Below are 24,107 nucleotides of genomic sequence, written 5' to 3' on the forward strand. Positions count from 1 at the left end.
GCCAGAGTCACCGGCTTCCTCCCTCTCGCCCCTCTGCTCAGGGTCATCTCCAGCCCGTCCTGCACGAGCCTGCTCCGGCCGAGCTGCCACCTCTTCCTCCCTCCCTCCCTCCCTGCGCAGCCCCTACTGCCCACCCCGGTTCTTCCCACTGCTAAGCACGGGCGGTGCCTGCGCCCACCCCAGGACTCTGTGGGTTCGCATTCCTTCTCCTCCCACACCCACGCCTTTCCCTCTGCGGCCCACGATCCCCGCTCCGGCCGCCCCTACCCTTCCCGGCAAGAGGGGATCCCGGCCAAGGGGGCCGCCCCCGCCTCGTCCTCCCCCGCCCCCGGACCGCGGGACATAAAGCTCCCGGCTGCGGCCACTGAGCCCAGCCGCCAGCGCCCCCAGCCGCGCGTGGCCAGAACTCAAGCGCCCTCCCGACGGCAGCCCGGACGCCGCGCTCGGATCACTGCCTGCACCGCGCACCCGCCACCTGTGCTGCCTGCGGGACCCGGACCCAGGGACCGGGCGCCAATCCGGGACCCTGAGGCAGAGCCAAAACAGCTGTCACCCACTGGCCCCTCGGAGAGCAGAGAGAGCCAACATGCTGGCCCTGCGCGGAGCCGCCTTCCTCCTGCTGCACCTGGTCCTGCAGCCGTGGCTGAGAGCCGGCGCCCAGGCCACCCCTCAGGGTAAGTGGGTCCCAGCCGGGAGCTTGAGACCCTCACGGGTCTCTTCGCGGAGCCCACCGTCCCGTGCTCGCTGGGCGAGTGGAGGGACCAGCTCCTGCTGTTCGACCCCGTGCTTCTGGGGACTTCCTCAAACACCTCTGCCCCTGTGGGACCAGAATCAAAGCACACTGTGATTGGAAGCGGTGATTGGAGCCTAGTTTTTCCTGAAATTCGATTATCCTGTGATGAGACCAATTCTCTAAACAATAGTTTGAGAGATGCAAAACTTTCAGTCTGTGCAAAGACGTGGGGTTTACTTCAGAGTTTACCGCACAGTTCTAGAACTCTTAAGTGGTGTCTGGTGTAGGGTGAAATCCAAGCTGTATGAAGGCCACTTTCTGCCCCCTATAGCCCCTTCCCTCCACTCAGCCCTGGCACCCTTAAGTCCTTCCAATTGGACCTAGCGGAAACTATGGGAAATGATAGTTCGCCCAAAACGCTAGGCCAACACCCCTGAGGAGGGCCTGGTATTCACTCCCTTGCCCTGCAGCTCGCCTTTATTCTGACTGCTTGGACCCCAGAAAGCAGAAGTTCTTTCAGAATTTGGTTTCATCACTTAATTCCTGAGATAAATAGAGAGGGGTTACAAAATTGGTCTTCTTCTATGAACAGGCAAAAATTCCATAAGCAGTTAGAAAAGATAACCTGAGTAATTCTCCAACCCCTTTATGAGATGGGATGCAGATAACCTTTGGCAGAAAGCACTTAATGTTAAACATAATTTTGTGTGAAGATCAGAAGGAAGAAATTATTTCAACAAGAAAAGAGCTTGAGATTCTGACTGGTTATCCAGTGGTTGGTGCCTGGGTTGATTTATTACCAAGGAAATAAAACTGGAAGAGATACAACTTGAAGTAAAAATTGTTATTCCTCATGAAGCCAGAACGGAGAATGTGAGGTATTCTCTACTCTCCTCACTCCTCTTTGCAGTGATCACCATTTAAACTTTGCATTTCACCAATTCATTTTGATTCCAGACCAGACGACCCAAATTGTGGTTTTACAGCATACTGTGCTAATTTTAGTTTGGGTAGAAATATTGAGAAAGCTATAGTCTATAATATGGATTGTACTCTGAACTTCTAGGAAGGTAAGAACAGAAGTTTTTAAACACAATTCAAAAGTTTTCTTATTGCAAAAGTTATTTGGCAGGTTTAGACATATGGGTAGAATATCTTGTGTTCTATAAATTCTTGACGTTTTAACACACGTCTTCATGGTATGCCTTAGATATGGATTCCGTTTCTTAGACATCATAGTTTTATGGAGACTTAAATTCAGGCTACACTATCTAAATTATCTGGTTAATTTAGTTGCAGAGGATGATCTGATTAAGTCAAGTTTCTGATAGATTCTTTTATTGAGTTATCTAGTCTGCAATTATCAGCTCAGCTACATAATTTGCTTATCTCCTTTTTCCTCTGAGCTGCATTGCTAGTCTTAAATTAGAATGTATTCGATTTACATACCATAATAGTTGGGCTCATTGATAGCAGTAATTTTACCTCTAACACTAGAGGGTTATGCTTGGATTCTGATACTTTTACTAAATGTGATAACACTAATAGAAAATGGTAGTGTCTCATTTCCTGTTCAAAACACTCTCTAAAGTCATTACTAACTAATCCCAACTCTACCTCTTGAGAGAGCAGCAAATGGATCAGATGAACCACACAGATTGAAATACAGCAAGTTTAGCTTGAGTTAAATTATGAACCTCATCAAGTTGAAGCAAGAATCCAGAGAACTATGAGTTTAGTTTTGACTGCAAATCTCATATCTTGAACATGCATCTCTTTTCTGAAGATGCCTTGTTCTGAATGAGACTTTTAAACACATTACCTTATTTCTCCTCTGCCATTGATGGAAATGTAGTTTCCTGTTCTCTGGAAATTTAAAAATTTGATTCCCTCTTTGAAATATAGCAGGCAGCTGTTTTCATGGTTTGGAGATGTGGGGCACTAGAAGGAACACAGACAGCCTGCTTTCCAACACAACTAGTATTAAATTCACTGTTGTGTAAAGTTCCCTGGTACATGTGAAAGAAAGTCTAGATTCAGTTGGAAGACAAATTGTCTTTTGAAAAAGAGTAGACATTCTTGAGTAGCTTGGGTTTTTTCCCCTCTTTGTTCTAGAACTTTTATTCATTTTTTCTCATAACAAAAGTAATGCCTGTTCATTGTAGGAAAAATAGAAATTGAATAAGCAAAAAAAGAAAAAAATTTATACAAACCAAAAATAGCTACTATTAATTTGAACATGTTGCTATATTGTTTTTCACTTCAAATATTTTTTCTGTGCAGATATATATTTCAAATTGGATCATGTTATACATATAGTTTATAATGTTTATACTTCATCTATCATAAACTTTCCACATCTGTAAGTATGTAGCTGTGTTTAGAAAATAGATGATATTCTGCTTTTTTGGAAGGACCAAAATTGACATAGCAGGATTTGTAATATAGGTCACTTAAGTTGTTTCTAGTATTTTGATATTGTGAATAGTTATTTACTGAACACTTGAGGTGTCATGGGATGGGCTTGGGTTGGTACTAACCATTCCTTTAACCTCTGTCAATCCTTCCTTGTTTGCTAAGGACAGTTTACATTATTATGACAAAGTCCTATATCAACAGAGCTTCAGGATTCCCATCTCTTCCATTTAGATTTTTTTCCCTAATTCCTTCCAAAATGGAAATTCTAGATTTATCACTAATATCCTAATAACCTAAATCACTTACTGTTTTATCCACTATTCCCTAAGAAGTAAAATGGCTTGGTCAGAGAGCATGTGTGTTTAGGGCTTTTGATACTGTTATTGAAACTATCTTCAAAATGTTTCAAGTCTTACCAGGTACACAAGAGGGTTCATTTCCATGAACAGTTGGGCATTACTGCATTTATTATTCTTCCACTTTAGTAGTGAAAATAATATCATACTCTTTAAATAAGCAATTCCTTCATCATTAGATAAGCATATGAACATTTATGTATATATTTACTGGTCATTTGATTCTTTTTCTATAAATTGCCTTTTCATGTTCCTTGTCCAATTTTCTATCGTGTTGATTTGTGAGAGTTCTTTGTATATTATCAATATCACCCTTTTAGTACCCAGATTGTTGTGTCTAAGAGACAGCTCTAGGTGCTGAAGTTCCCACAGCCTATGGAATTGTTCAAATCATATTTGCATAAACTAATAAAAATTATAAGTAACTTCTAGTGAAATGTGACCTTTGCCTTTTAAGTAGTTCCAGACACTCTCCCTCACAGATCCATGACCCCTATAAAACTTTACCAAAAAAGTGCTGCTTGCTTGATCTAAGGCAACTTATACAAATACGAATTCAGATTTCAGTTTTATACATCAGAAGGCAGTCAAGAAATAGAAACCACATCATTTTGTTTTGTTTCCATAATGGGATTTTTTTTAACAGGGCAATATCGAAGAATTGTAAAGGCACAAAGGGAGCGCTTCAGGTCTCACAAAGCTAGCAAATCATTCTGCTGGTGCTACATCTACCACACATCCACGCTCCCTGCTGGATTCTCTATCATTTATCACTGACGGAAAAAAAATTGCAATTGGTTCTGGTCTGGGAGGTACATAAGGGACCCCACGACTAAAACTCGCTGCTCCAGGACACGAGAAAAGCCCTGAACTGGAAGCTCTCACCTGCCACGCTTGTACTCTACGCCTTTCATGCTTTTCCTAGTGGGCATTTGCAGAGCCACTTATTCAGCCAAATCCAATTTTGTGTTTGCAAATTTAGTCTTCTCTTAAGGGCTATAACCAGTGATGAATATTTTGTGATATTTCTTCTACCTTGAAAGTCCAAACTTTCATTTCTTTCTACCTTGAAAGTCCATAAAAGGGACAAGGAAGAACTGGTGAGTGGGGCAATGTGAAAAAAAATGATGAGATTAGTTTACACTATTTTGTACCTTATTGTCAGATGCCCTCCCCACACACACACACAAAGTTTACCCCAAAGTTAATCTTTCTCTGACTCCCTTCTTTTCCCCTTCTCCCCAGTCTTTGACCTTCTCCCATCCTCCAGTCAGAGACTGAACCCAAGCGCTCTGCAACCAGTCCTGACAGATCCCACCCTGAATGAGCTCTATGTGATCTCCACCTTCAAGCTACAGACTAAAAGCTCAGCTACCATCTTCGGCCTCTATTCCTCAACTGACAACAGCAAATATTTTGAATTTACTGTGATGGGGCGTTTAAACAAAGGTAAGCAAATTTGCAGAGATTATTTTCTTAAAAATTCCTTTCTCGGGCTGGGTGTTGTGGTGCAAGCCTGTAATCCCAGCAACTCAAGAGGCTGAAGCAGGAGGATTACAGGTTTGAGGCCAGACTGAGCAATTTAGCAAGACCCAAAATAAAAAATTAAAAGGGGCTATCTCAGTGGCAGAGTGCCCCTGGGTTTAATCCCCAGTACCACAAAATATAAAAAAATAAATAAATCAATCAATAAATAAATCCCCTTATCCTCTTCTTTCTCCTATTCCAGGATCTGGGGTCTACTTTGCCTAAGATGGTTCCTTTGGACAATTTTTTCCCACCCATGTTCATTTTGTTTTCAATACCATATTTTTGTACATTTACCTGTATTAGGGGGAGGTGATACTGGGAGAATGAATGAAGATCAAGGCTGGGGGTATCACTCAGTAGTAGAGTACTTGCCTAGTGTGCACGAGGCCCTGGGTTCTATCCCCATCATCGCCAAAAAGAAGGAGGAGAATTCTTGTGGCCAAGACTCTTTTTGACATTGTCCCATTCTCTTGTTACTCTGAATCTGGTTCTGGAAGGGACAAGATCCAGGATAATTAGGCCATTGTCCTTAGTAAGCTCAGTCTCTTTAACAATGTGTCATGGCCTTAGGTGGCTTAGACAACAGACGTTTATTTCTCACAGTTCTGGAGGCTGAGAAGTCTAAGGTCCAGGTGCCTGCAGATGTGGTTCTGTTAAGGGCCCACTTCCTGGTTTGTAGATGGCCATCTTTTCCCTGTATCCTCTTTAGTGTGGAGAGAGAGGGGTGGGGGTCGGGCGGGAGGGAGAGAGAGAACAAGCACTCCCTGTGTCTTCCATATAAGGACGTGAAACCCATTACAAAGGTTCCACCCTGGGGACCTAATCTAGACCTAGTTACCTTCCAAAGGCCCCACCTCCAAACACCACCACAACAGAGATTAGGACTTCGGTATATGAATGTAATGGTGAGACACAAACATTATTCTGTAGTGACCATCCACACTACTCTTATGTTCCCTTGGATGCCTGTGACTGAGCAGACCTAATTCCCAGCTCTGTAAGCACCGTGCTAGCCTTGGTGGAGAAAATACCCCTCAACCAGCAGAACAGAAAGAACAGCTCTCTTTTCTGCCTGCTTGCCAGTTTACACAGGTTTGTCACCTATTTGATCCCTCTGCTGTTATCTGTTTTGCTGTCAGAGTGAGTTGCTACAAGTAGTAAGAAATGACTCCCAAAGAGAAAGGTTGCTGTTTTCTCTCTCTTCCCCTCCACCGGCGCCCTAAGGACAACACCTGTTCCTGTTTATAGAGGAATGTGACAGATAAGTGTCCCGGCTGCCTCCTGCATTTAATAAAACAGGAGGACTAGTCCTTCTTCTTGGGTTTTATATTTCTTTCATCTGGCTTTATAAAGTAGACCCTTTCTAGTACTTCAGAGACTCTTAGATTCTCTTCATGATTGAACCCTTAATCTGTAGACTTAGCACATGAAAAAATCCCTGATTCCTAGTTTTCATAGGACTACAGCATTAAAGCAAAAAGGAAGGGGACTTGAACCCCTCCTTTTAGGTCAAGTTCCAACACTTTCCTTCCTTCCTTCCTTCCACCTGCTGCCAAGTCAGAGTCCTCTCGTGGCCTCTCAGTTCTGTGATGAGGCCTTGGGTAATGATATTTATTGTCTGGGCATATGGTCAGCAGGTAGGTCAGCCATTCCTGCTCCCTTTGCCTGTCCTCTGGGCTAAAAGGTGATTTACTCACCTGTCTGCCTCATCAAATAGTCCCATCTGCCTCATTTCTATCGAAGGAACTGCTCACCTCCCAATCAGCTACTCACTGCCCTTCGGCCATAAGGCAGCAGCGTCTCAGGATTCTTTTTTTCTCAGCTCATTCAGCTTAATGGCTACAAGGTCCTCTGAACAGTGATAAACTCTGCTCCAGCTCTTCACCCTCCCTGCAGCTTGCCTTACATTTTCTAAACTGGCCAGTCTGTGTGAACCTCTCTGGTGGAGAGTCTATGATGCCAGGAAATACAAGGAAGCAGCGTCCTCTGAACTAATGCTCTCCATCTACTCCATAAAGGCAAGAGTAACACTAGATATATGGGCAGGTAGATAAATGAGTGAGGGACTCTTAGTGCGTTTTCTCTGGAGAATCACTGGTAATGGGTTGCAGCTGTAAATACCAGCTCCAAATACCAGATTGAAATTTTAAAGAAGATGAAAAGGTTGATGAATACCTCCTGTTATGGTTTTCTTAAATGTCCCTCAAAAGCCTATTGCTAAGGGCTTGATTACAGCCTGTGGTTTTGTTGGGAGTTGGTGAAACATTTAGTAGGTAGGGCCCAGTGAGAGGAAGTTAGGTCACTGGGAACATACCCCTGGGAGGATATTAAGACTCTGGCCCCTTTCTTCTTTGGCCTTTGCTTTCTGGCCATCATGAGATGACCAACTTTTGCTCCACCACACACCTGCTGCTGTGATGTTCTGCCTTATCACAGGCCCAAAAACAATGGAGTCAACAGACCATGGACTGAAATATCTGAAACTGAGCCAAAATAAACCTTTCCTCCTTTTAAGTTTTTGCACTCTGGTATTTTTGTCACAGTGATGGAAAGCTAACACCCCCCACTCCAATTAGAGAAGATTAAAAATTCTTAGAAAATATGGAGGGAAAAAAGAGTCCAGAATAGTCAAGAAATGAGGATTCTCAGAAAACAAAGGAATTTTTACTAGTAGTAAAGCTTGGAGAGTTGAAGAATGTGCATAGAAAAGTTCTGTCACTGCAAGGGTAGGAGAAGTACTAGGCAGTTCTGGGAAGGAGCAGCAGTCCATTCTGACTAGAACAATAAAGAGAAGTTGTTGGGTCCATCAGGACCAAGGAAGAGAGGTGATATGTGGTTGTGACTCCCCATTGAGGTGTCCAGTAGTAGCCATACTGACACAGTTTATGGAGGGCGGGGGAGAATATCTCCATGGATAGTGAGCTCCAGGTGTCATTTAACTGGCTGAGGCTCAGCTGATCACCCTTGTGGTTGATTGCATAGAAAACAGTGAAGCAGTCAGAAGAAATCCATAGGTATCTCTGCTGGCTTTAAACACCTGAGTATGAAATAAATGCTTTCCACTTAATAGACTTTAATGAGTTCATGACTTGAGAGAAAAAGGAGGGTGACTTCACCCATAGTATGTATCAAAGAGCAGGATGGGACTGTCAGTCCCAGAGGAGCTCCTGGAACACACTAAAGTATTGCTAATGAAGACTGCAGAGAATGAGCTTGCCACTATACTCTGCTTCTACACTCACCTTTTCCAAGTCACCCCACCTGTGACCACCTCATTACTGCTCACAAAACATAATTTGGGTGGGGTTACAGCTGACCCCAGAGACCATCAGTGAAAAAGGTGCAAACACCCCAAATGGGTCTTCAGGGTTTCCATTGCATGTCCCTCACCACCTTTCCATTTTGTCCCTCATGCAGTCTAGAGGGACTGGCTGTTATCCACTGGATCCACTCATGCCATCTTTCCTTCTCTATCCTTATGCTCTTGCCCCTCTGCCCTCCCCAGGACATGAGCTGCACCATCTCCAGATACCAAAATCCTACACATTCAAGACCACCTCAACACCTTCTCATAGTTTTCCTTGTATGACCTTGTACATCTTGAGGAGAGTTCTAGCCTTAGCTTACCCTGTATTTGACCTTCTTCTAGTTCTTCTCTCCGAAAGGTTGGGAGCTCCCTCAAGGCAGGGAGGCTCAATATCCCTTTTCTTTCTTGTCTGTCTTTTAGTGCTACTGGGGAATTGAACCCAGGGCCTTGGGCATAGCTAGGCAAGCACTCCACCTCTAAGCTACATCCCCAGTTTCCTTCCCCTTGTATCTGCTGCAGCACTTTGAATGTTCTGTAGGGGGTCCAGGTGCAGTGCCTTGAACATAGTTCGTGAGCGGACTGGATAGAATAAATGGAGGCTGAGAAGAGCAGAGTTGTTTGTTAAAGAAGGTGTATACCACTGTGGAAATTCTGAAATTACACAGTGTCTGGTACATGGTAAGTGCTCAGAATAAGCTTTGTTAATGAATGAATGCTAAAGAACTTTTGAATGAGGATATGAGAGTATTTCTGGTACAAATGATCTGTAGTTATTAGTATTGCAGGTGATAAAATCTTGACAGAAATAAACATTCTACAGAAACCACCTGGCTGGATATGGTTGATGCTTTTCTAGTATCTGGCACGAAGACAGCTTTGCAGTTATTTTCACAGGTTTGAGTCCCAGGTAGAAATCTTACCAACTTGTTGCCCTGAGTACCTCTCTGAATCTCTCTTAGCCCTGGTTTTTCATCTCTTAAGTGGAGATGATGATAGCTACATCCCAGGTTGATTACAAGAACTGAATTTTGTAAGGTATAATAATCTTCTTTAGGCTATGAGGCTTAAATAGTTCTTAAATAGTGTAGGATGAATTAATGGATAGACAGACCAATCAATGTCTGTTATTTAGGTAACTGTCTTCCAAAGAAAAAGACTTTCCTTGATGAGAGCTTTACCTTTCAAAAAAAGAAAATGGGAAGAACTGCTTCCTTATTCTTCACTCGATTGTCATGGAAGGACAATCTGAGGCCGTGGAGGTGAAGGAAACCCAAGCATTTGCTGTCATGAATAGAGTCAGACTGCTCAGCCTCAGGATAGGAGATGTCAGATGGTTCAGAGTAGTGGTTCTGAAGACTGCAGGCTAAGGAAACACAGTTTGCGAGAGATGGTAGAGTTTAGAAATAAAAATCCTAGACCCAGTAATGAGTGGGGGGAAATGAGGAGTCTCAAACATTAATAACAACTTTTATGGAGCCTTTTAAAGTGTCAGGATTATGATAAAAGCTCAAGGCTCATTTTCCCTTTTAACTTTCAAAATATTCCTATGAGATGCCCTTGAATGAGCTCAATTTTAAAGTGGTCATATGCAGAAGATGGAAAGAATTTAAAACTTGACACAAAACGATAATGATTAGGACAGAGAAGCTGAAACTTACCTGAGTCAAAGTTAGTGATTAACACATAAGATAATAACATTAAAAGGGATGTTTTTAGCTATGTTCCAAGTAGGGAGGAGTAAGGAAGGAATAAACCTACTTCTTGAACTATGCGATGCACGATTAGTAAATGATAGCAATAAGTCATAACTTTTTAGTTTCTGTCTTACCCATCAATGAAACATTCTTCAAGTTGTCAAGAATGGCTTAAAAGAAAACAAAAACCCAAACCAATTGAGGAGATAAGAAAAAAAAAAAAAAACCCCACTCCATCTCTTTAGTGAGTATAGTTGTCTTGTGAATTATATGTTGGGGTATTTAGTGAAGAAAGTGATAGTGGAGCCACTCTGGGTAACATTTAGAAATCACAGAGAATAGACTGGAGAGAGGCAAACGTTTCCCTTTTTATCAGAGAGCAAAAGTGAATTCTGAAAACCACAGGCTAGTGAACTTTAGGACAAACCCCCAGAGGTTTGTATTATTATTCATGTATTTTAGGATTGCCTGGAAAAGAAATCTAGGATTTTTTTAAAGGCAAAATGGGGTTGCTAAGAATATGTCATACCAAACTTTTTTCAGTACAATTTCTAAGCTAATAGATCAAAAAGATGCTCTGAGCATAATGTATTTTGACTTCAGAAAAAAATCTTATAAAGTCACTCATCATACCTTTCTGAATAATATTTTAAAAGTAAGGTAGATAATAGTACTTCTGTGGATTAATAAGTCGCCTTATAGTCACATGTCTAATGACTTTTGACAGAGCTCTCTCTCTCTCTCTTGGGCATTGAACTTTTCAACAATGACTTAAAACAGTATTTTAAAAAAAAGTATTGTTGCGTTTTCACTTGGGATGAAGTTAGAAAATTGAGTTGAATGTATTGAATGCCATCATCAATATTAAGATAGTACAATGGGCCACAATCCAGCAGATGATATTTAACAAAAATATAAATCCATTAGAATTGAAAACTTGCAGAACTACACAATGTGGGAGATCTAAGAGTTCAACAGCATTAAGAACAAATTCATGTTGAACCTAGTGCCTAGATGCTCAAAAAGGTTTGCTGAATGAACAGTGACTGTAATGCAACTGTTTTTAAATGTCTCCTTAAATGTTAAGTTTCATTAATGCACATGTGTGCCCAGGTTAAGGGGCCCACTGTGCTCTCATTATCCCAAACCACATTCTTAATAGTACATCTAGTCCTGCACACATTTCACAGGGACACCAAGAGATCAGAGACTGCCTTGAGAAGAGTCACCAAAACAGTACCCATTTGGACCCTGTTTTTCTTTTTATCACGTTCAAGCTGAAAAAAAAGGAACTGAAGAATAAAGAAGCCAGACAGAAAACAGGACAGATATGAAAGTTGCCTTAAAGTATTTGAAGAAAGTCATTTGAAAGGAGGATCAGCTAAATCTGTCTATAACTCTGAAGAGTAAAATTAGGACCCATTGGTGGAAGTCAGAGAAAACAGATATTGGCTCTATATTAGGAAATCTTGGAAAGCTATCCAAAAGTGAAATGGATTTCTCTGCAAAGTAATGAGTTCCTTGTTACTGGAAATGTGCTGGTAGAGGCTGCATTTTATTGAAGGGATTTGCGAAGTGAAATATTAAGCTGGATGACTTATAATGCTAATATTCTGTGATTCTTCTAAGGCTATAAAGGTTCCATAGGTGCTTAAGAAATTGCTTTGCAGCTTCCTTCTATAATGTAACCTTTAGATGCTGTGTACCTCACAGCTCTGTCACCTCCATTTAGTTGAATACTAGGAGGACTCTCAAAATTTTTCAAAACAAAAATACTTCTGCAGATGTTTATTATCATTTCTGGTTTCCTTTCACTGGATAGTTTGTTTGCTCTGTGTGTATGTATGTATCTGTAAACTTTATATTTGTTCAAACTGTTACAAGAAAATTTTGAAACAGGCTGCATTTATCATAGCTAGAAGTTACTTGATGTACTTTCAGGAAAAACTATTCAATTTACCTTTTGTATGTATTTCCAAAGTACTAAAGTCACCAAGACCTGGAGATTAGGACATAAAGATAATAAGCAAAGGCAAACAAGAATCTCCATCACAAAAGACATTAATAGCAAAAAAGGCATTTTTAAAAATGTTTAATTGTGTTAAAAGGGGAGGAAAGACTGACGATGATGCCATTTTTAAAAGTGTCGGAAGAGCAAAGTAATTTGCCAAGCAAAGCAGGAAGCCCCAAACTACCTTCATGAGCATGCTACCTGTGGGCCAGGTCACTCTGAACTCCTTTGCCCAAGCAGACAAAATACTTCTATTTCAAGTTTTTTAAAGCTGGCACCTTGCATCATTGCTTTGACATTCAACATTTTCATAATATTTTTGACTACCAGAATCGCTTTTCAAAAAGTACCTTTTAAAATTCTTTCCTGAGATAACAACACCTCAAATCTTTATTGCTTAGATTTGCTTCCTCATTCCCTGCCAGTCACAGGATTGTATTCAGTCAGGCTGAGTTCTGTGGTTCCTGTGTCAGCCTGGTGCCCTGGCATGGAAATTAGCTTTTGAACAGTGCCATAAAATTGGTCACAAAGATGCTAAATTTAGAATTAAAGGATTTATATAAATAAAACCAATAGAAAGCACCTCTGCATTTAAAAAATAAAAAAGGATTAAATTGTAGCAAAAATCAGTGAACAAATAAATATCTTTTTTGTTGTTCCACAGATAGTTGTATTGCTGCTCTAAGATGCTACACATATATGTAAATTAGTAAGACTTAGCAATGTGGAGGGTAATTGAGGTGGTAGAGAGATTGGGGTCAGTTCTGGGATGAGGAGTTGAGACATTGTTTAGAAACCACTAGGGAATCAGTGAAAAATTTTGTTTGAGTGTTTGTGAGCTTGCTTGAGAAGGCAATAGCTGAATCAAGAGGGTCCTAGAAGAAGCTCAATCTGTCAGTACCAAAAATCTGTGCAGAAAGAGACCCACAATGGGAAGGCGAAGCAGGAATCTAACCGAGAAGAGATGGAGCAGAGTAGAGGCAGAGACACCATTGCAACCAGAGCTCCTACTGGTCCACAGCCTTCTGCTTCGGTCTGGTGTGGCTGCATTCTTTGTATTGGACCTGCAAGATAAGCAGGCCGGAATCACCAAGCAGACTCGTTCAGCTGGTGGTGAGTGAAAATCAAGCACATGAACTGGATGTGTTACAGCTGAAGAAACAGAAATGTACCCAGAGGTGGTTTTCCTGACCACAGCGCTCCCCAGGGTGGTGACGTGGCAGAGGTGTGGTGGTTCCAGCGTTGGGGGACTGGCTTCTCATCCTTTGCTGGAGGGGTGGAATGATGCTCTTCTCCCTCTGTGGTATTTTCTTCTGTTTTGTTCTCTCTGCTCTGTGTGTGTTGGGCTAAGATGGGGTGAGGTGAACCCTGGGAAGAGGGACTGTGGAGAAGAAGGGAACACGTAACTTCTCTCCCTCTCCCCATGGTACTGCTTCACAGAAGGTCAGGGAAACTCCCACCCAGCAGGCCACTGGTTCCACAGCCAGAGCTCTCGCAGTTTCCGGATTCAGTATGACTGATGCAAACATGTTGAGTTTCCTGAGCAGGGGCCTGTCTGCCCTCTGGGGTAGTCTTACTGTTCTGAGGATAAAATAAGTAGAGGCACTGAAGTAAGGAATTTGCAATAAAAAAGAAAAATGAAAAATGGAAGCCATAAGAGAAATGAGAATTATTGGATCAAGTGTGAAGAATGGTAAATGTCAAAGTACTTGATAATTTGTCTGCTAACAGAGGATGGAAGTTTCCATGATTCTTCTTTCCTTTTTTTTTTCCCCCTCTTGCTGTTGTCACAAGATCTAGGAGCACAAGGAATTTGTCATTTGAGTGTTGCATTGCAAAAAAAGCAAGGCAGAAGCACAGAATTCCCTTAAATGAGAATGCAAACCCAATAGTAGGTTTTGCTACCTGCAATAAATTTTGAATTGTTGAAATTAAAGCCTTTTTATTTTCAATACAAAAAGCTTTAAACATTTAATTATTCGTTGAAAGTTTATATTCACAATACTTAATGTGCACCTGCTATATATGAAGTACTGCGCTAGTGCTATTTATAAAATTTAACTCTGCTATTCAGTTATGAAAATAAACCATGGCCCACGTGCCCTGTGAAGGCCTGTTAACAGCAGACAGCAAGTGCACGAAAAATGTGTTTCCTTTGAATTTCACAGAAATCTTGGTTTGGGGAGGAAAATCAAGAGTATTTTTATTAAGTCCATATGTATATTGTCTTAAACTGTGAATATAGGGAACAGAACTAGTAGCCATAACTAGAAAGAGGAGCCATTGAATAAATACGTGCATGACCTATTTCAAGTGTGGTGGTCCAAGTGGTATTTTTATTGGTCTATAAAAACTCCAGGCATTTGCAAAAGTGTTTTAAATGGTAAAGTAATTAAAGTTGAAAAATTTGAATTAGTGGTTATGTTTGGACTCAACTTCTCCCTCTTTTTGGTTATTATGCATGTCTCCAATTTCCAGTCAGGCAGCTACTATTATAAATTCTCAGAAATTAAAGAAAAGGGTAAAAATTCTGCTGTAGCCCAGATTAGAAATACCTTAATGATTTCTTCTCCTGTCAATTTCCCCCAGCCATTGTTTTCTTTCTTTTCATATGAGGTTTCTTTAGGTCTTACACTTGGGGTAACTTGCTTGTGTAACATAATCATAGAAAATCCTTGTTGCTAACCTGTCCTGCCAGGTCTTCCCACTTCTTTTCTCTCAGGAAGCACGTGGCAGTGACTAGGTAGACATAGGAGACTTCCTACCTGCCTCCTCCTACCATCTCTCTGTCACAGAACCTGATGCCAGCTGATGATCTTCAGACTCTGGTCAAATGGAAAAAATCAAATGAAGGGGTAGGAAAATGAACCTAGAAAGTCAAATGTGCAGAAAGCCTTTAACATACATCCTTAAAGTTTCACTGTAGATTGTTTTCTTGGGCAGTATTGCAACATAATCAGGTGTTCTCGGCTGGCTAGGCCATGGGGTAGCACCAAGCTAGCATTTACACTCTACGGAAAAGGTACTTGAAGAAAGATGGTCTGAGTTACTTGCCACAAATCATACAGATCGACAGTAGCAGCATCTGGGTATATGTATATAATGAGTTTCCCTCCCCCCTTTTTTGTATATAAGTAATGGGTGTTTCTTGCAGAAAAATTAGATGATAAAGATGAGCAAGAGGAAAAAATATACATTCAAGCACCCAGCAATTACCATATGTTGACATATTTTCTAATTTTATATAGGTACATACACACATATGTGAAATGTACATGTACATTTTTCTGAAGGAAACTATACTGACTTACAATCCTTCTTTTTCATTTAGCTAAATCCTGGAAATGTGTTTTTGTGCTTTTAATATGCAACTGTTCCATAATATTCCATTCCATTATTATGTTATAATTTTTAAGTAGCCAATCCTCCCTTTTTAGATATATGTTGCTCCAAATATTTCTGAAATGAATGTACATCAGTACATCTTGGTGCTTCTTCCCCTCCACCCTCCTCATTTTAATTTTTTTAAAGTTTTAATCCCTAGAAGTGACCTTGCTGGGCCAAGGATCTGTACAATTAAAAGTATGATATATATACCATTAAATTGCCCTTCAGATCAGTCCTACCAATTTCAGGCTTTTCCATTTTTGGTGGCAACTGATAGTTTTAGCTCAGACCTTTAGAACTGAAAAGATATGTTTACCACATCAGCTATCTACCATTTGTAATTGACCTTGACCTTGTAATCCCTGGGACTGTGAATTTGGGTTTGGGAGTAGTACCTGTGGATGGACCTAGAGGTGTTTTAGTTGTCTCACCAAGACTCGGAAGCAAGGTCTTTAATCTCTCTGGCAAGCCTCAGTCAATAGGCTCCCTTTGCAAAGGATCAGCTTCTAGGACCAGACTATAGTTCAAGGCCCAACATGTTCAGACCAATAATGGAGTAAAAAACAAGAACGAAAACCAAAATTTAAAATTCATGCCCATTTTTATTTAGTGAGCTTAAGAAGGTAGGTATAGGAAGAAGGAAAAACATAACAGAAAATAAGGTAGTAGATTTCCCTCCTATTCCTTCTTTGGGAGTCAGTGATACCTTTTGTTTTCCAGATGAGCATTATTAAATTAGGGGTCAGCTGCTGAGGAGCCTTCCATTTGACATATGCTTACAAAGTCCTATCCATGCCTAGTAGTGCTTTAGTCATGGAATTAACCACACTCAGGTTCAAATTCTAGTCCTGCCACTCATGTTGTCCTTGAGCAAATTTTTTCACTTATCTGAGCTTCACTTTCCTCATCTATAGTTATTTCAGTTTTATGGTTTTGCAGTGAGAAGTTAAATATTTAAAACAACTAAGGACAGCACCCAGTCCTACCCATGGTAGTGCTTAGTAAATATTTGGTAAATTAATGCATTCATGCCCCAAGGAGCTTACTTGGATTTTAGTCTGCTAGCTTCTACTTGCTTGCTGTATTTTCCACTATCCAGGGTTGTGTTCTTTTCAGATTTGCTAGTATTGTGTGTCTCCCCATCAGCACAAAACACTCCCAGGAGGAGCATGGGCATCTAGTGCTGCTTCCTTGCACTGCCTGTGACCGTGCCTTGCATGCAAGAGATGGAGAATCAGTATTCATCAACTTGTTTGTCCTCTTTCTAGTGACCTAGCCTTGTAACCAGGAGGCTGCTCAGCATAGAACTGCCCCACTTCTCCTTATTACACCATTCATTGACCTGTGCTTGGTTCCAGCCATCCTCCGTTACCTGAAGAATGATGGGAAGATCCATTTGGTGGTTTTCAATAACCTACAACTGGCAGACGGGAGGCGGCACAGGATGCTCCTGAGGCTGACCAATTTGCAACGAGGGGCTGGCTCTGTGGAGCTCTACCTGGACTGTTCCCAAATAGATTCAGTTCACAATCTCCCCAGAGCCTTTTCCAGCCTCTCTCAGAATCCTGAATCCATTGAATTGAGGACTTTCCAGAGGAAGGCACAGGTAGGAACCACAAACCATTCTCCAGAATGGAAAGATGAAATGCCAAGGCCTAGGGGATGCAAAGGCATGTGTTATGGAAAATGTACTGTTGACTCATCCCTGTTCCCAGACAGTGGGTCTAATGCTGGCTGTGCACTAGCATCACCTGCGGAACTGCTAGGATGCCACCCTCAACAAATCAATCAGAATCTGTAGGGCTGGTGCCTAGGCATCAGTATCTTGAAAAATACTGATTCTAATACAAAACCAAAGCTGAGAGCTTCTGCCTCCTATGAGAAGTACAGTTTTGGAAGTCAATTTTTCAGATCGTAAAGTTAAAAGGGAACAGCTAAAGTTAAAATAATTATCTTTGTGGGACAGGATTATCTGTTCCCATAATTTCTATAATATTTATTAGTTTTTATGTTTTTATGAGTGCTTTATAGTTATACATAATAGTGGAGTTCATTTGACATGATTATACATGCATGGAATATAATTTGCTTCATTTTAGTCCCCAGTACCTCCTCCTTCCCTCTCCTATTTATTCTTTTTCAGCAAAAAGAAAAAAGATTGGTTGGAAGCCCCACATGGTGGGGCATGCCTATAACCCCAGCGACTTGGGAGGCTGAGGTTAGGAGGATCACAAGTTTGAGGACCACCTGGGCAAATCAGCAAAACCCTGTCTCAAAATAAAAATGAAAAGGGTTGGAGGTGTAGCTCAGTGTTGGAATGCCCCCAAGTTCTGTCCGCAGTACCCAAGGGTGGAGTTCTAATTCTTTAAAGAAAATCCCAACCCTAAGTTTGAGTTAAGATAGCTGCCTTGGGCAATTTAGTGAGACCCCTTCTCAAAAAATTTCATTTTTCACAGGTCATGACAGGAAATCCACTAGCAAAAAGAAACTTAACTGCCAGCCAACTTAGATCTACTTGCTCTTAAAAAAAAAAAAAAATCCTACCATCTGTCTTCTACACCATGCCAATGGTTCTTTTATTATTAATATTTCATTGCACTTACTGTGGAAGTTACTATATACATTTCTTTTAGAATTTTTGTCCTAGGAGATGCTTCATTTCCTACTAGTATTCTTTGTCCTTTCCAATAATTTATATCTGGCTGTAGTTCTTGGATTTTATCTGGTATAGAAGTAAATGCCAAAATGAGTAACTGCGTTCATTTGTTATAACCAATAATATTGTTGTCTCCTATCTCTTAATCCTCATTTTCCATTTCTATTTTATTATTTCATTATATGTGCTTTAGTTACAAGCTGCTCCACACCCTTTGTACAAAGAGCAGAGTGTAAGCAATGACTTTCATTACAAGTAGAATTGCAATAAAGTTTTAGTAATATAAAAACTGTGAATCTGATTCTAGAATTTTGTGCTTGAATGAAAAGTAAGCATTTTTTAAGCAGAAATTCCAAGAAAGCTAAAATCTAAGCTTCTTTTGTTGTGTTTTACTTTTTTTTGGTTTGGTTTTGCAGTGACTTTTGAAGGACTTTTTAATGTGGACATACATAGGGAACAGTAATGAATAACAAGATATGTTTAACTTTGTTTCTGAATTCCTGAAATGGACCAAGTAATCAAAATGAGAGTCAGAAATTGTGTCACTGACCATTTCAGAAATTAGTGTCCACAACCAAATAAATCAGTTTCTAAAAGTCAGAACTCAACCATGACAAGGTCATCAGAATCTGTACTCATTACTGAGAGGAAGAAATCAAGGAAGGGCAAAGGGATACATTATGGAGAAAATTTTTTTTAAAAATCACAGGTTTCCAACAAGTTTTATTTCCAGAAAGTTCACAGGTTATAACTCCTTCTGAGTTCCAGGAACCTTCGTGTCAAATGGGTCAGGACTTCCTGGGCCAGCATCCACCTCTTCCAGTTTCAGAGCAGAAGGGCTTCCAAATTCAGTCTAAAAACCTCAACTCTGTAAGGCCCCCAAGTCAGCCTTCCAGAGGCAACCCCTCATGTGTCCTAAAGTCTATATTTTCTGTCTTTCTAATAAAGTCCTGCTTGTTAAAAAAAAAAAAAAAAAAAAAGGAAAGAAAGAAAAGAAAAGAAAAAGAAAAAAGAATCTATACTCATTAGAATTTTCTCAAAAGCTCTGCTCCTTGAACTATCAGCAGGGACCACAGAGGCCTGGTTTTTGTACTCACCTTCTCGCTCATTCAAAATTAATTAGTCAATGAATAGCATGTTCTAGTCATTGGGGATTCTTTGCTGGACAGAACCAGTTGTGGTTCTGTCTCCATGGAGCTTAGAGTCTGATGTCCAATACAGTTTCTGTTACACAGCTTGTGTTGCATTGATCTTAGCCAAATCAAAAATTTCTCTGAAAATCCTTAGCATACTCATTTCTAAAATAAGAATGATGACTTTACATTAACAACTAACACAAACTGTTTCTGTCATATAGAGATACAGTAAAAGTGAGTATAATTAAAAATTATAAGATAAAGGGAAGAGTAAATTGACTTTGTGACTAACAAGGAATGATTGGATATCAACCAGTAATATAAAAATATGGTGCCAACTACCTAATTATCATAGAATATACTGCTTGTTCATTCTCCTATTCCAAGGAAATCAGAGACTTTGCAAAATCCTGTAGCCAAGACATCCTAAAAACAATACTGTTTAAAATTGGGATCAACAGCTTATTATAGTCTAAAGTTGATAAACAAATTCCAGACGGTTCTTAAGAAGCTCCTGCCACATCATGGTAACGCATTTACCATGATGGAAAACATCCCTTCTTCTCCTCAACCACCCTGATGGAATCTCAGAACAAGTTAGATGCCAGCTTTTTCAAAGGCAACTGACTGCTTCCATATTTGCTTCAATCAAAAGGATAAGACTGACAAGTTTTAAGAAAAATATGAACCTACAAAATTATGTAAGATGTTGGCATCCAGGTACACAGGGCTGTTCTTTTATGAAAATTGTATGAGTCTGCAAGCACATTGGCTTTTGAACAGTGGCAGCAATCTGTGGTATGAATGTGATTTTTTTTTTCCAGGACTTCTTGGAAGAACTGAAGCTGGTGGTAAGAGGCTCACTGTTCCAGGTGGCCAGCCTGCAAGACTGCTTCCTGCAGCAGAGTGAGCCACTGGCAGCCACAAGCACAGGTGTGGGCTCCCAGGCAGTTTTCACAATCTCCAAGGCCCCCCAAGTGGGCTGGATTCCGTGGCTGAAAGGTGGATGGTCATCAGAGCAACCCAACAGAATGCATCTGCAGAAATTAGGCTTTTGGGAAAAAATCAAGGGCAAGAAATCTTTTCATTGCCCTTTTATTTTTGTAACTCACACAAATTCCGTCTAACCAGAGGCATGATTGTCATTATTTTGTTAGGTGAATTAGATAGATTGCTCCAAATTAAATGCAGATACCCTAAGTTTTTGAATCTTGTTATGATGATTCTCTGGGTGGGGAATCATTTGGGTTTTGAGTCACTTAGAAATAACTGTCACGAGTACTCCTTACCTTTTGCTGTTCCTACAGGAGACTTTAATCGTCAGTTCTTGGGTCAAATGGCACAACTAAACCAACTTCTGGGAGAAGTGAAGGATCTTCTGAGACAGCAGGTAATCATGAGAAGCCAAAGTCTTACCAGAGCAGTTCTCTGCACAAGCCAGCAAAGCTGCAGGCTTGCACAGGCAGGGAGAGAGCCAGGCCCTGAGTCACACCTCAGGTGTCCCCACACAGCCTGCCAGCCCAGGGCCTAGCCAGAGGGCTCTGCAAATGGGAGACACCCTAGCAATGAACACACCATGGCTCCAGGCAGAGTGGGAGCCAGCAAAGTTGCCTTGAGCACAGCTGTAAGAAGTACTTAGATAGCTACACATGGATACTTTCTTCCTGGACTTTTTTCAGGTCTTTCTTTTCAATTTATTTCCCCCTTCCCATTTCTAAAGGTCAAGGAAACATCATTTTTGAGAAACACCATCTCCGAATGCCAGGCTTGTGGTAAGTGCGTCCCTGGTGACTGGCCCATTCTGAGTTAAGTGATCCAGACTGATGGAGGGTGTCACATGACCTTCGTTTCCAGCACAGAGTTGTGCACGGTTTCCAGTCTGCATGGAGTTGGATGGAAGGAAAGAAAAGCTTATTGGGAAACCAAATTGCATTTTATATACTATATATTCCCCAGTGGTGAATAAGCCTACTGATTATTATTTTTCTCTAGGTCCTCTCAGCTTTCAGTCTCCAACCCCAAACACACTGGTGCCCCCGGCACCCCCGGCTCCCCCAACACGCCCAACACGCCGCTGTGACTCCAACCCATGTTTCCGAGGTGTTCGATGTACTGACACTAGAGATGGCTTCCAGTGCGGGCCCTGCCCTGAGGGCTACACGGGGAACGGGATCACCTGCTCTGATATTGATGAGGTACGAGTACAACTAGACAGCAGGGGCTCCCTAAGCTTTGTCCACACCCTACAACTTCTGGCAAAAGAAGCCCTGCTATGATTAAAGGATGACTCAGGTTGTCCTCCAGTCTCCATCACAAACTACTTCCTTATGAATCCTTGAGACCTTGAGACCCAGTAAGCATCAGGAGAAAGGAGACACCGGCCAGGCCACAGTTGGTGGCCATAGCTGTCATTTCTCCTCTGTTTCCAACTTGCCTGCCAGTCCATTTGCTGCAATGCTGTAATTTCTGCTTTCTGCTCCAACATCTGCATTGATTATTTCTCCTAAGCGGTCTGATAGAAATTTGCTTTCCTCATGCTTTTGGAAATGTGGGAGGGGAGGATCTGTGTGAGGGTATATTTCAGGAGTTATAATGGTTTTCTTCAGGCCTCTTAAAATAGAGGAGCAGAGGGAATCTCATGCCAAGATCTCTCCAGGAGGCCTGTAGCCTGTGATTAGCCAGAAGTGCTCAGAGAGGGAGCCACTGAGAACGTGTACAGCCAATACAGGCTGTTTGACCAGCAGACGGAACCTGAGAAGCAGATTATTTCAGGACCATGGTTAGCTGGTCTCTAGTCCCATTGCAAAGCTTTGTCCACAGAAGGGAACAAGACTACCACCAAAATGCCCCACCCACCAGCCAGAAGAAAGCTGAAAGAGAGGTAGAGGGGACAGGGAAATGCAGGGAACCACAGAGACACAGCTGCACCCTGGGCTCCCCCAGGCTCATGATAGCATCAGCTCATTACCTCCCCAGATGTGAGCCGCTAAGACAGTCTCTAGTAATCCCTCAACTGGGGAAACATCTGCATGCTTTTCACAGAACTGCATCTGGCTTTTATCTGTAAGCTGGAATTTTCCTCCTTTTTGAAAGGGCAGGAAGTGGTCATGTTTTTTACTTTAGTTGAAGTGTTCTTTTTTTTAAAAAAAAAAAGACTCGGAACCAGTCTCCTAGACCACAAAGGCCTTGGAATGACACTGCACTTCTTAACAGGGCATGAAGGCAGGCAGACTCTGAAGGATCACATCTTATTGAAGAAGCATCTGCCCTAGCATTGTCGTCTCAAGGTCTTTCCATTTGAACTGCTTAGCTAATGCCTTTGGAGTCATCTAACAGCCAGCTGACAAGTGATCCAGGGACACGGTCCTTTCTCAGGGATTTGTAAACTCCATGTTAGAACACCAGGAATAGACTGGTTAATGTTAAGGACCTCTTGACTTGCATGTGCATTATTCTGTGATACAGCAAAGCCCACAAAAGGAAACCCCAGATTGGGAAGGTCAGGGATCTAATAGGTAACTCTGAAGATTGAAGCCTTAATTTCATTTTATCATTTTTTCCACCAAAAAAATTAAATGAATTAATAAACATATAAAGACAGGTGAAGGAAAGTTGGAGAGTGTTTTCTCTATGTAGTTAAATACAATGATTTTTTTTTTCTTCCAGTGCAAATACCATCCCTGCTACCCAGGTGTCCGCTGTGTGAACTTGGCTCCTGGCTTCAGATGTGAGGCCTGCCCTGTGGGCTTCACAGGGCCCATGGTACAGGGTGTTGGGATCAGTTTTGCCAAGACAAACAAGCAGGTGGGTTGAAGTTACAGTTTTTATTCATTCTTCATCTTATGAGAACAATTTCCCGATTCTTCTGTATGACCCTTTACCTCCTTAAACAGCCAGTGCCCACCAAATGTCATGGAGCACAATGAGAAAGTTAGAGGGTCTTCAACTCATTTCTGAGGTTTTGTGTTCATAAAGTCTAGAAGGGAGGAAGCTGTTAAAGTTGGAATCAGAGACTGAGGATATGTGGCATGATTGCAGACTTATTTTGTTGGTAGCCTTTGGACATTTTGTCCTGCAGAATAACTTGAGAATCAGGGAACAAATAAAAGCTTTGGAAAATTAGGTCCCCTTTATTGAGCCATTGATGCCAATCAGAAGCCGTTTTGGAGATGAGAGGATTTCAAGAGTAAAAATAATTCCCTGAGGAAACCTACCCTTTTTCTTATATAAGCTATAAATTGTCATAAAACACTTGAGTACTTCATGACAGTCTCCATTTATTTCCAAATGTTCTACTATATCCTGGTCATTATTTAACAGACTGACTGTGAAATTCTTTTTGATGTTTTCAGCCCTTAAAAATGGTTGATCTATAAATACGTTTTACTACCTTAGGGAAATGATTAGCTTTGAAGAAGGGCAGGGTTTCATTATTTCCTAGATGCCTATCAAAGGATTCTAGAGGGCATCAGTTTTTAGATGAGAAAAAGACAAGCGAGACAGCAGAACGACAAGGGGCCACTAGAGGAAGGATTCCAAGGTTTTCTTCTTGTCCTCTAATGACAAAATCTCCAAGACTAAACCAAAGAAAGTAGGCAAAATGAAATGTAATGCTTGATGTGAGCTGGTAAGGACACTTCTCGGTGGATTCCCAGCAATATGATAGGCCACACTGAAGTAGAAGGGAGCCAGCTTGCAAATTTTATGACAAGTTTATAGAGTTACCAAGGTCAAAAGGAAGCAAGGGAAATGGTGCCGGTTCCAGAGACAGGGAAAACCAGAGCTGTGAGTGGAAACTGATGCCGCAGCAGCCCATGGGTGGTGGGAGTGGGGTGTGAGTGCCAGGAATGGGGAGCTGGGGCTTTAATAGCCACTCAGG

The 24,107-nt window shown here is 41.3% G+C and overlaps 1 protein-coding gene across 1 annotated transcript in view; it reads left to right on the top strand.

Annotated features, from left to right (window-relative positions):
* The first annotated feature begins 253 nt into the window (after positions 1–253).
* The window catches only part of Thbs4 (thrombospondin 4), a 43,972-nt gene continuing 20,118 nt past the window's right edge, over positions 254–24,107 (top strand). Inside the window, exons 1-8 of the mRNA XM_047555628.1 lie at positions 254–674; positions 4,753–4,956; positions 16,795–17,042; positions 20,053–20,161; positions 20,536–20,618; positions 20,949–21,000; positions 21,221–21,423; positions 22,895–23,032. Of these exons, the coding sequence (XP_047411584.1) occupies positions 587–674; positions 4,753–4,956; positions 16,795–17,042; positions 20,053–20,161; positions 20,536–20,618; positions 20,949–21,000; positions 21,221–21,423; positions 22,895–23,032 (1,125 nt within the window). The 5' untranslated portion in view covers positions 254–586. The remainder of the gene's footprint in view (positions 675–4,752; positions 4,957–16,794; positions 17,043–20,052; positions 20,162–20,535; positions 20,619–20,948; positions 21,001–21,220; positions 21,424–22,894; positions 23,033–24,107) is intronic.

This window comes from Sciurus carolinensis, chromosome 6 (assembly GCF_902686445.1).
Source record: "Sciurus carolinensis chromosome 6, mSciCar1.2, whole genome shotgun sequence".
Lineage (NCBI taxonomy): Eukaryota > Metazoa > Chordata > Mammalia > Rodentia > Sciuridae > Sciurus > Sciurus carolinensis.